The sequence below is a fragment of the Protopterus annectens genome, chromosome 16.part0 (genome assembly GCF_019279795.1).
Source record: "Protopterus annectens isolate FY-2018-M chromosome 16.part0, PAN1.0, whole genome shotgun sequence".
In the NCBI taxonomy this organism is placed as follows: domain Eukaryota; kingdom Metazoa; phylum Chordata; order Ceratodontiformes; family Protopteridae; genus Protopterus; species Protopterus annectens.
Genome location: NC_056750.1, coordinates 20685591 through 20702837, shown reverse-complemented (window position 1 = coordinate 20702837; position 17247 = coordinate 20685591). Strand labels below are relative to the sequence as shown.

The following is a 17247-nucleotide window of genomic DNA, read 5'->3' as shown; positions in this document are numbered from 1 at the left end:
TAAGAAACGAAAAGACCGGGACCGACATCCTCGGCCCGCATCTTCCACCGACACCACGCCAAAACTAACCGCGAGTGCCCCTGTTCCCTCTGAGGCGGTTATTCCACCGCTCCGAACCGAAGACACCGCATTACCAATACCTCCGACACCGGAGGCCACTCCGCCAGTTATTGATTTTCCTCCGGATACTGAAACCGAGGAAATGCCCGAGACCATTGCTGTTGATAAGGTCACCCCTGCACGTGGAGCGGCTAGGCCTCCCATGTCCATGTCTATCAAGGCCTACACACGTGCCAAGGCAGCCAGCAAGTCCAAGCATCTTACTGCTAAAACCTTACCTCAGCCTACTCCTGAAACTCAAATCATGTCCATGGCCGCAGATTTAATTTCCCTGATCAGAGGTTCCCAGGCCCATCCTGAGAGAGCATCCCAGCCTCCTCCTGTTAAGAGGCCCAGGGTTGAACCCTCTGACCCTCTTCCTTCAGATGAAGATTCTGAGGACTCTGTTCACTCCGAAGGCCAGGAAGAGCCCTTCAGACCTATGAGGACTCCGATGCAGAGGACTCCATTCCCTCGGCCTCTCCTCCTGAGGATATTTCCTTTGGGGAAGTTCTGCATTCCATGAGGGAGCATTTTAAGTGACAAGGCCAGGAATTTTCAGATTCCAGAAAACGCCTTCGAACCTTCCTCAAAAAGCCCCAACACAGACCCTTCGCTATACCTCCTGTGCTTGATGTTTTGGATGACTTGTACTCTGAATGGAGGCTACATCCAGACATCTTTATACGACTCACCTCGACATGGGGCAGGCCGGACGTGGACCTATTTGCCTCCCACCTCAATCATCACTTACAAAAGTTCTGCTCAAGGACATGTCATCCACAAGCATGGAAAGTAGATGCCCTCTCATTCAACTGGAGCTCCCTAACAATTTATGCATTTCCACCCCTGCCACTGATGACCACAGTGTTATTAAAGATCAAGGCAGAGCAACCGAAGGGGATCCTAATAGCTCCAGACTGGCCAAGACAACACTGGTACCCACTACTACGGAGCATATGTCACAACAAAACGTGGGCCCTTCCACAATGGCCCCAACTTCTGACTCAACACAACTTCAGGACTGTTCATCCCAACATCCAGACTCTACAGCTAACAGCTTGGGAAATCCCATAAATAACCTCAATTTACCTCTTTCCAAGGAAGTTCAGCGGATACTAACAGAAGCCCGCAGACCATCCACCAGAAAGGCTTACACAGCCAAATGGAAGAGATTCAGCATTTGAAATACCAACAAGGGTCATGATGCATCGCTTTTGAGCATCCCACTCATTCTGGAATACTTGGCAAATATGTTACATAACGGACTCTCATACTCTTCCATAAAAATACATGCTTCAGCTATCTCAGCTAGATACAACACTGATCCACCAGTGTTTTCACATCCTTTGTTAAGGCAATTTCTTAGAGGAATCAAGAATATAAAGCCCCCAAGAAAGGCACCAGTACCAGCTTGGGACCTCAATTTTGTCTTAGAAAAATTGACTCTACCTCCCTTCGAGCCAGCAGCTTCTGTGGATTTGCAATTCCTTTCCTGGAAGACAGCTTTCCTCCTGGCCATAACCTCAGCAAGAAGGGTTTCGGAATTACAGGCATTAATAGCAATACCACTATTCATAACTTTTCACAGAGACAGGGTCTCCTTACGAACCAACCCTACCTTTCTGCCAAAAGTGGTGTCTAGGGTTTCTTTAAATCAAGCAATTCATCTGCCTACTTTCTTCCCCAATCCTGAGAACAAAGGGGAAAGACTGTTACATACATTGGACATACACAGACAACTTCGCTACTACCTAGACAGAACCAAGACCAGTAGGAAGTCTGATCGGCTTTTGGTAGCTTACGCCCCTGGAGTACAAGGAAAAGCAATTTCCAAACAGACAATTTCAAAATGGATTGGACATTGCATCAGATTCTGTTATTCCTTCCATGGAAAGAGTGTGCCCAGCCAATGTCAGACCACACTCCACCAGAGCTACAGCCACCTCTACAGCTTTTTTAAGAGGGGTGCCTACAAAAGACATTCTGGAAGCTGCTACATGGAGCTCCGTGCATACATTTTCCAAACACTACAACCTCCCTTTATATTCCAGATCCAGAGCAGGCTTTGCTTTGGCAGTCCTGCAGGGATTGATAGCTACACCATCCTTTTCCTAGAGCATACCACCTCCCCCAGCTAAGCTATGGTATTCAACCCATATGTTATGACTGCAGTTGCATTCTTGAAGGACATAGTACAGTTTTGTACCTACCATAAATGTAGATGTTCGATAGATATGCAACTGCAGTCGGGTTTTCCCTCCCTCCTTCCCCTCTATGCCTTGGGTCCACTCCTCTCCCTGTTATCCTTAGCTGGGGATATCTGTTATGGTGTATCTGTTTGTTGCTTATTTATTGTATGGAAACCTATTATTGTCTTCCAATTTGATTACAGCCTTCCTTGGAGGGCACCTGGCATCTGGGGCAAGAAACACTGAAGAAGATGGCGTCGGCTGATGCTTATATACTCCAGCCGCTCTGACGTCGGAGAGACAAGCGACATCAGCCGACGTCAGACCCAGACTTTGGAATCCGGCCGACCGAGGGCTGCCTGAGGCAGGACAACCCATATGTTATGACTGCAGTTGCATATCTATCGGACATCTACATTTATGGTAGGTACAAAACTGTACTTTCTTCTGTAATCCACAGAATAAAGGGGAAAGACTTTTGCACACCCTGGATATACACAGACAACTACGCTACTATTTGGACAGAACAAAAGCAAGCAGAAAAACTGACCAACTTTTTGTAGCATATGCAACTGGGGTGCAAGGAAGAGCAATTTCCAAACAGACGATCTCAAAATGGATAGGAAATTGCATTCGTTTTCGCTACTCCTTTCATGGAAAGACAGTTCCTGAAGATATCAGGCTTCACTCCACAAGGGCCACAGCCACCACTACAGCTTTCCTACGAGGGGTGGCTACCAAGGACATCTTAGAAGCTGCTACTTGGAGCTCCGTGCATACATTTGCCAAGCATTATAACCTTCCTTTATACTCTAGATCCAGAGCAGGCTTTGCAACTGCAGTTCTGCAGGGGATCTTAACTACACCATCCTTCTCTTAGTACCTCCTCCCTCAGATTGGCTATGGTATTCTACCCATATGTTATGACTGCAGATGCATCCTTGAAGGACATAGTACAGTTTTGTACCTACCATAAATGTAGATGTCCGATAGGTATGCATCTGCAGTCAGGATTACCCTCCCTCCTTCCCCTCTGTGGTATTCCTAGGGTGCTTACCCCTCTTTCAGCTAGCTGGGGGAATCTATTATGGTGTATTTGTTTGTTTATACATGTATATAATTTGCAAATGTTTGGAACTTTTCAGCATTTATCCAAATTTAGCCTTCCTAGAGGGCACCTGGCATCTGGGGCAAGAAAAACTGAGGAAAATGCCGTCGGCTGATGCTTTTGTACCCCAGACGCTCTGACGTCGGGGAAAGTGCGACATCAGCCGAGGCCAGACCCAGACTTTGGAATCCGGCTGACCGAAGGGCTGCCTGAGGCAGGCCAAACCCATATGTTATGACTGCAGATGCATACCTATCGGACATCTACATTTATGGTAGGTGCCAAACTGTACTTTATAGTGGCCGAGTCGGAGCCGACTCTCTGCTCCGATCCCGTCCAGTAATGAATGTAGGTGAAATGGATCACATACATCTATCGTTATGGTAAGTACATAACTAAAAGTTTTAGAAAATTATTGACAAGTACAATAAACATCTAGATATAGTTGGTTATGTGACATATACCAAGATTGCTGCCTTTTACAGTGCTGAAATGCATGCCCAAGCTGTTCCCCCAGATACTGCACAGGAAATGTTTCTCCCAGTACTTAAAGATTTTTGCTATGTTGTAACCTTTTTTTAATTGAAAACAAGGTGTTAGAATTAAAAATATGCATTTAGATTATCAAAAGTCGAAGCGCATCAGAAACTGAAACAAGTAAAGTTAGTTATTGTGGTGTACATGTAAGCAGGCCCCTTTTTCCAAGCAAACAAAAGCCATTCCATGTACACTGGTGCCATATGTTCTCTGTTTATACAGAATTCAGTATGTCCAGGCAACAGAGACCATAAGTGGCTGGAGAATCTCATGAGTGAGAGATCAGTATCCTGTTGCAAGTCCTCAGGCAACATGGCAGACAGAGGAGTGGGGAGGTGTATGACATCCCTTAAGGGCCCAGGTGTGCCTGTTCCTACTACAGGATATTAAAACTGGAAGGATGTAAAAGAAGCATGGGTCCGTTCCAGTGGTACTTCACTGATATGAATAGATGAGCAAAACGGAAGGTTGACACTATCTAGAGGGATGGGCTTTAAACAGGAGGTGGGCCTCCACGAGCCACTTTACTGACAGAGGTAGTGGAGTGCATGGCATCCTTATTTAGGAAAAGATGCACCATGAATCATCTTAGGGTGGTGGTCTGGATATTGATGTCAGGATGACCATGCCCCCCCACATGGTTTCTTGTTTGATAGACCAGGTTAATACTGCCTGTCAGAGCTTTGCCTATACTGCTTTACAAATAGTAGGAGTGGGGTAAGCCATGTGGCATATAGTGTACAGTTATCCACATGGGCTTCCAATACAGTCCTGCTATCACTGAATGTAAGGCTGGATACAGCTTCATTTCTTGCATGAGCATCTTGTACTCCACATAGGCACCCTAAATGCATGTCACATTGATTTCATATTGGTGTTCTGAATTCACAGGTGTTAACAGCGATAGGTAAGATGCACTTTCTTCAAATGCTAGACACAGGACTGTTGTCAGTGCCACAGAGAAATCCAGTGGTAATACCCACCTATAATGGTCAGAGGTTACAGTCTGGAATGCAGTACCAATGTCTGCCTCATTCTTAGGGAGTCACTTCAGACTGGGTGAAGGCATAGCTGTAAACATCAAGGAGTCAGTGGCTGGACAGGTAACACCCGACATTGTCAGGAGGTGCTGTTATAATATGTGGCACCCTGCCGTGTTAAGAAAGGCAAGCTTACATGTGCATAGTGGTTCTCGTGGGTTTGCCTTACGTGGAACAATGAAATAGCCATACAGAATTATGTCCCGTGCAACACCTGAGACAAGGGCAGTACTAGTTAAATCAGTAGATGTGCAGAAGTTCCATCTAAGGGCACTTCTGTCTCTTACTCTCACACACACACTCACTCTCTCTCTCTCTCTCTCTCTCTCTCTCTCTCTCTCCACACACACAGATGACAAACATTTTGTAAAGAATGTGTGGATACTGGCAGCACCATTATGGGCTCTTTGTGGATAAGGAGATGTCCTTGCATTCACTGCGGTATTGATAATGCCACAGTGAATGTCCATACATTCACTGCGGCATTATCAATACCATATAGGATTCCATCCTGTGGAAGCCTGGGCGTCCAGCCAGACTACCAAAGACTACTTGTTGCTTATTTAAAAAGTACACCGAACGCCATCCAAATGCCCCTGGCATAGCATAGGGCATAAAGGTGACATTTAGGCCTGCCATAAATGGAACCTCTTTGCCGACAGTTCCAAACGTATCTTTTTGTCCTCTTCTCTCCAGGGCTTCCCAAAGTTTTGACAGACAATAGTGCAGTGATGTGGTACATCAACAAATAGGGAAGAACAAGATCTTGTCTTTGCTGGTTGGCACTTCTGGTATGGGATCTTGCTGTCAAGTATCAAGTGACTCTTCAGGCAGTTTATATCCCTTCTGGTCAAAATGTTGTGGCAGACACTGTGAGCAGGTCTTTAACTTAGTCTCATGAATAGATGCTTTGCAGGGACATGTTTCTGGACATTATTCACAAGTGGGGTACTCCTCAAGTGGATCTTTTTGCCTCCCCTCTGAACAGACAACTTCCTCTATTTTGTGCCAGAGTCCCAGGTCCTCTGGTGTGGAAGGTAGACACCCTCTCAGCATCTTGGAAGGGGATGTTTCTTTATGCATTCCCTCCTCTTCCTTTCATTTTGAAAGTCCTGTTCAGAATTCAACAGGATGCTCCCAAATTCTTGTTGGTGACTCCCTTTTTGCCGTGACAGTACTGGTTCAATCTACTTTTGAATCTAGCCAAGGGCAGTCATCACAAGTTACCTCACAGAGTGGATATCGCACAAGACAAAGAATCTCTCATTCATCCCCATCTGTCCATAGTTCAGCTGACACTGTGAGTGATAGGATTTTGGTTCCTCATAAGATACCTGTTTTCAGAGGACATGCTGCAAGTCGTGCAGGAGGCCAGGAAACTTGCTAGTAGGAAATCCTACTTCTCCAAATGGAAGAGGTTTTCTGTTTGGTGTCTGTCTCATAACCTGGACCCACTTACTGTGAGTGTTATTTGGCTCTCTCATTTGTGTGAGTTGCTCAATGCTGGTTTGGCCTGTTCTTCTCTTAAGGGCCACTTATCAGCAATCTCGGCTTGTTTTTTGGCCTATTCTTCTGTTAAGGGCCACTTATCAGCGATCTCTGCTTGTCTGCCTTTTACTCCTCCTCTTACTTCTAGATTTAGAGGCAAAACAATTTCTTAAAGGCGTCTTTAATATTAGAACTCCCAGGAAGCTTGTTCCTCCTCCTCCCTCCTGGGATCTTAACTTTGTTTTGGAGAAGTTGGCTTGGGCTCCTTTTGAGCCTGCTGCTTCAGCCTCCTTGGTCATTGTTCTCGGAAGACTGTTCTTTTGTTAGCTCTTACTTATGCCAGATGGGTGTCTGAGTTGCAGACCCCTATGACTTGTCGTCCTGTTTTGATCTTTCATGAGGACCGAGTGTCCTTGTGCACTAACCCTTCTCACTTAACCAGTCTATTAATCTGCCTACTCTTTTCTCCTCTCTGCAAGATGACAGTGAAAGGGTGCTGCATACCTTGGGACGTGCATAGGCAACTGTTTTTTTTTTTTGGATAAGACTAGCGCTATTAGAACATCTGATCAGTTATTTTGTTTCTTTTCATCTAGGATCTTCGGGACTTGGTTTATCCAAGCAGACTATTTCTTCATGGATTTCTAAGGCTATTTTCTTTTACACTTTTCATGGCAAGAGACTTCCTTCTTCAGTTAAGGCTCGTTTTACTAGAGCTGTTGCTGCTTCTTCTGGTGCTTTTTTGTTTTTTTTAAGAGCTTGGATACAAATTCTATTCTTGAAGCAGCTACCTGGACTTCTGTGCATATCTTTACCAAGCACTACAAGTTGGATGGTATCTCTAGAGCTAGGGCTGGTTCTGCTGGTGCTTTTCTTCATGGCTTTTTAGGGGAATCTTCTGCTCCTTCCTTTTCCCAGTTTCCTCTTGAGCTTTGGCGCTCTCCCATATGGTGGTGAATACTGCAGTAGTGAATGTAAGGATGTAGCATAGTCGTGTAAAATCCAACTGTAATGGCAGATGTCCCTGCCTTTACTGCTGCAGTATTTGCTCCCTATCTTTGTCCCCTTAGTCTCTTGCCTTCCTGGATGTACAGATTACTTGTTAGGTTCCTTGGACTGGTGTTCCTACTGGGGCAATCAGTTCTGTTTATGGTAGGCCTGAATATCACCTTTATGCCCTGTGCTATGCAAGGATCATTTGGGTGATGTTTGTCATACCTTTTACATAAGCAAAAAGTAGTCTTTGGTAGACTGGCCAGACATTCGGGTTTCAATGGCAGGGAATCCCATATGGCAGTGAATACTGCGGCAGTGAAGCAAAGGACATCCTACCATTATGGTAAGATTTTACACAATTGTACTTTCTACTACTAGCAGGTCTCTGAGGGGGTGGAGAATGGCTCTCGTGAGATACTGGATGCCCTAATGTTTGGGACAACACTGACTGCTGCAAATGGCACACTTCCAAATTCAGAAGACCTCATTGGAGCTGGATTGCAAGTATTACGTTGTAACACTGCCATTGGTGCTTATTTTAGTGATTATCTAGAATGGTAGTATGCTTCAAACACATGTACAAATTGCAATAAAAAATATATATGTAAACTAAGATTAAATCTGAGTTTTCAGATGCAAATGAACAAGAAAACGAAGCTTGAAAGCCTTGCTTTTGTTCAGACTCCATGCTATACTTTGCCAGCATCACACCTCAGATAATCCGTGACTGATAAGGAACATTTAAATGCCTATGTTTAAGAGCCATTGTTTTCTTAATTACTCTGTAGTTGGAGTAAGTGAACTAACCTGATTACTATCCCACTCTTTAGTAGCCTTAGTGATGTAACAGATGACGAGACAAAATGCAGGAAAGAAAGGCAAACAGAGAAATAAGTTCCAGCATAAATTAAATGGAATGATTACTATGTGATTTTTCTGTGTGCAGTGTTCATTATTGGATTACAGGGAAGGAAAATCACTTTTTGGAAAGAAAACTTGACATTGGGTGCAGTTCTCCTTTAAATTGGATGGTTTTGAAAGTTAGTGTTTTAGAACAAATTTGGAGTTTAAAATAGGGAATTGAAAGAAGTAAAATGTTATTTGTTTCAAAAGGAAGCTTAAAATTTGAAGCATTGAATCCTAGAGGATGGAACGAGTGTTGCTTTAAGACTTTACTGTGAATCTGTTTTTTAATTAATGCTTTTTATGTGTAGAATTATTAGGATGATTTTAAGTCATGATTTATAACTTGTATTTATTATGATTTTTTTTAACACTTTGTGAAGGCATTAGCCAAGATGGTAAGTATGCGAGTTGTTAGATTAAAGTACTTTGTGTATGTTGCTTTCTTCAGTTATTCTTTGTCTATGCCTTCTTCAGGGCCAGCGAGCAGTGATCCAGGCACTGGCTTTTAGAATGATTGAACTGAGCAACTCAAAGTAGGGAAACGATAATTTTTGCAGCAAAACCTGAGCATCTTTGTGGATTGCAAAGTGTTTAGAAAAGGAGGAGATTCACTTTTTATAACCCATCTGTACATTGTACAGACGCACATCAAAAAGAGACTGTGAGCTGCAAAAGACAAGAAGAGAAACTCATTTATATAAGAACTCTGCAGGTTGTTTTCCCACATTCCTCATGTGCTTAAGACATTTTAAATCATCTCTTACGCTTTAGTGCAGCTTGTGTGTATGGATTGCAGATTGCTTGTACTTGTGTGTATGGATTGCAGATTGCTTGTACTTGTGTGTATGGATTGCAGATTGCTTGTACTTGTGTGTATGGATTGCAGATTGCTTGTACTTGTGTGTATGGATTGCAGATTGCTTGTACTTGTGTGTAACCTGTGCACATGCCTGCTGTTCTTAAGCACAACACTATGAATAATGCCCCGAGTCTAACTATAGTGTCAAAATGTGAGTGCAACATAAGCAAGCTCAGCCTAGGTAGCATCTGTTAATGACACAGATGATGTTTCTTATTTTGAAAAGAAAACAAACAAAAAAATATCTCTGATTGTTTTTCAGTGAAACAGTCAAATGTTTTTAAAAAAGCTGCATTAGAGATGGCCACTAATAAAAAAAATCAAAGAAAGCAAAGTAATGAAAAAGACAGGCTGATAGTGAGAGTAGAGCCACAGTAAATATTGCTTTCTCTCTATCCATGTAAAATGACAGAGAGGCAAAAGTCTTGACTGAAAAACTCACATAGCATGGCAGCCCTCTTTCAGGCTATTCCACCCTAACCCAGGGCCAACTCTACCAAACCGTGCCCCTGCCCAAATAATCCATCTTCCTACCCTACCAACTAACTCCCTCACACAATGCAGCCCCATCTCCCTCCTTTCCTACCTACCATTCTTCCAAAAACTTGTCCATAATGGTTATCAACACTCAAAGTTTTCTTAATAAAATCAATGAACTTCATGCTTTGGTCTCCCAGTATACCCCCCACCTACTTGTACTATCAGAAATATGGCTCAAACTCCGATGTTGTAGCTAGGGGCAAGATATCAGTCAACAAGATAGGACCAGTAAAAAAGGTGGAGGTGTAGCAGTTCTTTACTTCTAACACCTCTCTCTTTCTCCCATTCCTGTAAACCTACCTGATTTTTCACCCAGCAGAAATCCTAATACTAAATTGCCATCTTAACGACCACAATATATTCCTCCTGGCAAGAACATCCATATTCCAGAAAACATACTTTCCTGGGTTTCTCAAAACCTGCTCTATGAAAATCTATTGTTAGGAGATGTTAGTATAGATTGGAATTCCCTTGAGACCCCCTCCACTGTCCAAAGCATCAATCTGTTCGGATCCACCCAACTTATCACCACCCCTACAAGACTCGCAAAACACTCCAGTCAAGGCACAACGACTGACTGGATCCTGTACAATAACCCCCAACTTTATTACAACCCCACAACACTTCCTGATGCCCTAAGTGACCACCTACCCATCAGTATACAGAGATACTCACCCCAACAACAAAAATCACATCTGTACAAACTCTGTCAAAAACTCAGACTTTAGCCCCTCCCTCTAAATGACAGTCTTTCCACCATTAAATGGTCTGTCTTGCACTCTGTTCCTCTTGAAGATGCAGTACTCTAATTTAACCACATCTTCCTTAACACCCTAGACTCAATAGCCCCCCCTCCCCACGTAAACTAAGAATAAACTCAAATTACTCCTCCTGGCTCAATAGACACACAAGTAAACTAATGCATAAAAGGGACCAGGCCTGGAAAACTTGGCAAAAAAGTAAATCCCCCACCCACCTCCAACTATTTAAAGAACTTGGGAACCATACCAAGAAACAAATGTATAGTGATAAAAAGACCTTCTACACAGACACAAACCACTGCTCAATTGCACCCCAAAAACTTCTGGAGAAGTATTAACTCTATCTTCTACCCTGGTAACCCTCAAACTCCCAATCCCTACCCTAACCTCCCTGACCAAAAGACCACCTCTCTACAACCTGTTTTTCATAGACTGTATCAGCAAATTGACTAATATGAACAAGAATCCCCCCAAAAGTCAACACCCCAGTCTGCAAACAACAATACAAGGTTCTCTCTCAACCATATTTCTACTTCCTACATAAAGTCTCTGCTTCTCAAACTTAAAACCCTGTTCTCCCTCTGCAGACAAGCTTGCTCCTCACTTCCTCAAGCTTGCAGCAATCTCCATCGCCTATCCAGTCTCTGTTCTTATTAATTGATATATAAAAAAGCTACTGTACCCAAAATCTGGACATTCTTCTACATTATCACCCTTCACAAAGGTGGCAACTCCAATGTTTCCTCTCATTACAGGCCTATTAGTATACTTTCCCAACTGTCCAAGATTCTAGAAAAATCCATTCACAACCAAATACTTCCTCCTCCAAAACAGCCTCCTCACCCCTACCCAACACGGCTTTCGACCTCACCACAGCACCTCTACAGCTCTTCTATCCTTCACCCACACCATTGCTGAAGCTAGGAACAGCAATAATCTAGTATCATGTCTGTTCCTAGGCTTATCTAAGGCATTTGATGTGGTATTACACCTCAAACTTCTGGCTAAATTTGGCTAACCCTAATCTGTCCAGATGAACTCTCTCATGGTTCTCCAGTTATTTCACAGACAGGCTGCAATCAGTCAGATGGCAGCCTTCTTGTTGTTCTTTTTTGCCTGTACACACTGGTGTACCCCAGGGTTCTATTCTTGGACCCCTTCTCTTCAACATCTTTATTAATAACCTCCACTTCTCTACCCCCTTTCTAGCCTCATACAGTTCACTGACAAATCCACTCTGATTACATCCTCCAACTCAATCTCACAACTTCAGACACATACTCCACAATCTTTCCTTGTAGAAAACTGGCTAAATGATAATCATCTTATCTTGAACCCTAAAAAAAAAATCTACTTCTTTCTCCCCAAAAATAATGACTAGACTACCTTCTGTATCACTTCACTAAATAATGCCGTCATAAATGTAGGCTGTCACACAAAATCACTTGGAATGACTATTGATGGCCAACTTAAAATTTGACTTGCACATTCACCAAACAATTAAGAAAACTAGCTAAAAACTTGCCATGCTAGACTGCAACTCTGAATTTCTCTCTGCTGATTCTAGACACACCCTGGCCAAAACCTGTCTCCTTCCAAGCCTCTTCTATGGATCAACACTCCTCAACCTCACATGGCCTTCCTGAAAACATTGGAGGGGATAAATGTATCTCCAAACACCATCATACTAGGTGACTTCAACTACCCTAATATAGACTGGGAACACTACTCAAGCCCGAACACTCTAACCCAAAGATTCCTGGAGTTCATAAACTCAAATGCCATGGAACAACTAGTCACCATCCCCACAAGAGGTGAAAACATACTTGATCTCATCATCACGAACATGGGATCAAAATGTTCAACACCGGAAGTATACCCCTCACTGGTGAGATCAGATCATAAACTAATCTCGCTGGAGGTCCTCATCCCGCCCCCACCTGAAACAAAAAAGACCACAGTGAAAAACTTCTCAAAAGCCGATTTCACACTTCTAAATCTAGTGTGGTCTCCTTTAAGGCCCCTGAGCCAGTGGTAAACATTACTCAAACCGCTGAATCACTTACAAATGCCTTCTACCAGCACCTACAGGACTGCATGGATCAGGCAATCCCAAACAAAACTAAGACTCTCTGTACCAAAGGCAAGCGTCCAGTCTGGTGGACCCCAGCCATAAACAAGCTCTACAACAAAAGGAGGAAGCTACTACAAGATAGAGCAAAATACTTGAAAGGTAAGACACCTTTGATCATTATAAGTAAAAACTAAGAGCTCTCATAAAATCATCCAAGGCAAATTTTGAGAGAAAAATCGCCAAGGACTCTAAAGACAATCATAAGGCCTTCTTTAGCTATGTTAGAAACCTAGGAGGAAACTCCCAGATATGCTCAGAATTAGTTCAAAATGATGTGAAAATTACTGAACCTACACACATTGCTAACATACTGGCTGACAGGTTCAGTGCAAACTTCTCCCCAAAAGGAGAGATATCTATTCCAGAGGATTGTAGCCCCCAAACATCTCCAACGCCCAGGTGAGAACTGCCCTCACTAAGGCAAAAAACACAGCATCCATGGGACCGGATGGTGTCCCCGGCTGTGTGCTTCATGAACTCAACGAGGAATTAAACCCACAGTTAGGACAGCTGTTTAATCTTAGCCTCACCTCAGGGATACGTACCCAAGGAGTGGCGCACGGCGACTGTGGTCCCACTTCATAAGGGCGGTGCCTCCACAGACCCTGGAAATTACCGCCCCATTAGCTTGACAAGCCTTATCTGCAAAGCCATGGAGAGGATCATAATGGAACTCATAAATAAAGACATAGGGAACTTGCAGACTTTGGATCCAACCCAGTTTGGCTTTGTCAAAGGCAGATCCTGCCTCTTAAACTTGGTTGACTTTTTCGAGACAGTCACCAAGGCCATTGATGAGGGAAAGGCAGTCCATACAGCCTACCTCGACCTGGCAAAGGCCTTCGACACAATACCCCACTCAGGTATCATCGAAAAACTCATCAGCTTGAATGTAAACCCATACATCACAAGATGGGTTGCAAACTGGCTAAGCGACAGAACTCACAGGGTCAGAGTTGCTGGAGCCATGTCAGACTCAAAGCCTGTCACAAGTGGTGTCCCACAGGGCTCAGTCCTGGGTCCACTCTTGTTCGGCATCTACTTTTCTGAAGTACAAGCAAACACAGGAGGGTTATGGCTGACAAAGTTTGCAGATGACTGCAAACTGGGCGCCATAGTCGAAAACACATCTGACACAGATATCCTCCAGAAGGGCCTCACAGAAACGGATAACTGGTGCCAGAGCCATGGCCTGAAGTTAAACGCCAAAAATGCATAGTCATACCCTTCGGGAAAAACAAGGTTACCCCTAGCTACCATATAGGTGACAATCCACTGAGCACAGAAAAGTCATCAGGGATCTGGGGACCCAAGTTGACAGTAGTCTTTCGCTTGACACTCAGGTTGCTAAAGTAGTTAGGAAAACCTTCTATATCGCCCACCTGATCATGAAGGGATTCACAACTAGATCAAGGGAGGTCATTGTCCCCTGTACTCATCACTCATTAGACCTATGATTGAGTACAATGCCCGTTCGAATGTATCTGACCAGACACCTGATGCAGCTTGAAAGGCCCCAAAAGTTCCTCACCAAAAGGATAAAGGGTCTCAAAATATGTCTTATGCTGCCCGACTGAAAGAACTCCAGCTTTATTCAGTCTCATACCGCTTGCTCAGAGGTGACCTGTGCCTGACATATAAGGCCATGTCAAACCCAGATTTGATGAATATGCTTCACCTCAAAAATCTAGATCCCTCAGAACCACAAGGCGGGAGACTTAAACCTTGACACGGTTATAAATAGAACGTGCTGGAGGGACAGATTCATCACCCAGAGACTCCCTATGCTGTGGAACAAAATCCCGGTACATGTGAGGCAGAGCACCTCGCTGGCCTTGTTCAAGAGGAATCTTGACCAATGGATGGGAGATCGCAGATATACCCCAGGGATTACTTCAGTGTCACTGCTTGACAGAGGCACAGAAAAATGATAGGCATAGTTTTTATTCAAACTAAAGGGGTGGCGAAAGCCACATAACTATGGGCTAGGCTTATAAATGCCCTTGGGCAGATAGCCTAGTATGAACCTATGAACCTATGAACCTATGAACAACCTGCAATCCTGTCTACTTTCCAGGCTAGAACAAACCTGTAATAAAATTGCCAAATTTGCAGCCAACCTTCCTAATCCTACTCACCGTTTTATAGCTCTCCACAAGCTACAATGGCTTGAATTCTCCCACCATCTTAAACTACATTTAATCCACCTCATACTAAATAAACCCAGTAATGCACCTCATACTAAATAAAGCCAGTGCTTGTCCCTCTCTCACCAATCTAGTTAGCCACTACCCCCCCCCCTCCGTAGTGCAGAGAAACTTCTTCAAGAAATATGTACACCCAAAAATCAACACAGGCAATCTCCTATATAAAACGTCCATAACAAAAATCTGGAACAACCTCCCCTCTAACTTGCGAAACATCACACAAACAGCTTCAAAAAACTAAAACACTTGCAGAAAAACTGGATCTGCTCCTGTCAGGATCCTACTTGACCTCTCTCCCTTTCTCTTTCTTTTATCTTTTCCAAATCCACTTAATCTTAACAATTCTTGACTGCAGATTGTTTACTCCAACTTGTACTTGTTCTCAAACTATCTGTATTTCTATATATTTCCGTGATATCTCTGTAAAGGTTAACAATTATGCTGCAATTTTACTACACTGTATGTTATCTAATTAATACTCTAATCTGTGTTATTATGTGAAGAATTTACTTTTGGAGCTTTTCTCCTTGGGTCTCCACTGAAAATGGGCATGTGCTCAGTTGGACCAACCTGGTTAACAAATACGAAATAATAAAATAAATTCTAAAATAACCAGATGCATTGTTGCACAGACATTAGTGATGCAGAAAAGTTTGATAGGCTGAAATTTTTCATTTCTTCAGATTTTAGATGTGGCTCTAAGTGCTGTGTGAGCTGAAGGCCATAATTTTAAATGTTACTGACTACTGTTGACTTTCAGTGTTTGCTGTGCACAAAAAATGGTGCCTTATTTTGCTTGCAGGTGAAAGAGTTGCCCACACTTTTTGTAGTCTTGATATTCTTTGTTTGGGTTTTTATTTTACTGGTTTCCAGATTTATGCAGACCCTTCCAAACGACTAGAGCTGTATTTCCGTCCCAAGGATCCATACTGTCACCCTGTTTGTGCCAACCGGTTTCCTTCCACAAACATGTTATTAAGAGTCAAGAAGAAGACCAGAAAAAGGAAGGCTGGAATGTCAGACGCACAGCAGGAGACACCCAGAGAAGTAAAGTTTGAAATGGAAATTGTTGGAATAGTTGGATCCACTTTTAAATTTCAAGGTAACCCATTTCAGTTTACCACTGTCTAGAGTAACCATAAATACTAAGCCAGTGCTTTTTATGTTTAATTAGATGTTTGCCATCCATAATAGTGGTCTTCCTCTGTGGCTATTATTTTTTAATTGTGAGCTTTACCTGAAGAAAAAAGTTATAGTATCTCTAATTAAAAAAGATAATTTAACTTTGAAACATCTACTTATTGGGTTCACGTGAATCTGAAATGTCATTAAGTAATGTTCCCACTGCAGTTTTTTGTCTTTAAGGAAAATAAAGTGGTTAACAAATGGTGCAGTTTCCATTGTCACACATCTCTGGTGGTTTTTGTTTCAACAATGGCTTTTATTTGCAATGCAGATTTTTATGTAAATGGAGGTTTTTCTTCCCTGCTCTGATCTCAAAATGGGTTCTGCTATTTGTATCAACTGAATTGACAGTCATAAATAACCTAAAGAATAATGAATATGTTTTAATCTGGCTTTTCTTGTGTAATCTGCTTAACCAGAGATCTTCATGCACATTACCATGATCACTGATTGGGGGTGGGGGGGGGGAATGTAAACACCTTTTAAAGTGCACTCTCTCCTTTCCATAATTCAGTTCTTTATTGGGTGCTTTGGATGCAGAAGTCCAAGATTCACTCCCAGCATTCATATAATGAATTGTATTCAAGAGTTTAATTTTGATATTAAAGGTGAAGGACTATATAGTAGGGGCTGATGTCTCCTCAAAGCAAGGAAGGAGTTGGAGTTGAGCAGGAAGCTTAGAATGTGGAGACTTCTCAGTTGCCTGTCTGAGAAGGTAAAACTGGATGCAGATGTGCCCTTCTGCCAAACTTCTAATTTTGTTAATAACTTTGATATTTTAGTTTGATTGAAAACAAAACTGGAGTTAATTTGGGTGTCCATAACCTAACCTTTTCTCTTACTTTAAAGCTTCAAAAACGATTCTTATTTTTACATGATGGGTACATTGATGAAAACAGTACCATACTGTTGATTAAACTGGGAAATCTATGTTTTCAGTGTAAGCTGCCACTCAAAATTCCGCAGTTTTCATAAACAAGAATTCCTTGGATCAAATAGTCAGAGCCCACTAAGGATCAACATGTTCTGGATGTAGTCCTTACAAAAATGGCAGCTATATGTACTGTCCCACAGTTATGTCTGACCACAAATTGGTAGCCTTCTTCAAAATCCCTAAGCAACTAGCTGAGGCAAATATCACTATATTCTAAACCTTCAAACATGCAAGCTTCCTATAATTCTGTGATGAACTCTC

At 42.7% G+C, this 17247-nt stretch overlaps 1 protein-coding gene across 1 annotated transcript in view; it reads left to right on the top strand.

Moving 5' to 3' along the window:
* The window catches only part of LOC122791060 (general transcription factor 3C polypeptide 5-like), a 199251-nt gene that overhangs the window by 122929 nt on the left and 59075 nt on the right, over positions 1–17247 (top strand). Inside the window, exon 2 of the mRNA XM_044058836.1 lies at positions 15741–15969. Coding sequence (XP_043914771.1) covers positions 15741–15969 — 229 coding nt within the window. The remainder of the gene's footprint in view (positions 1–15740; positions 15970–17247) is intronic.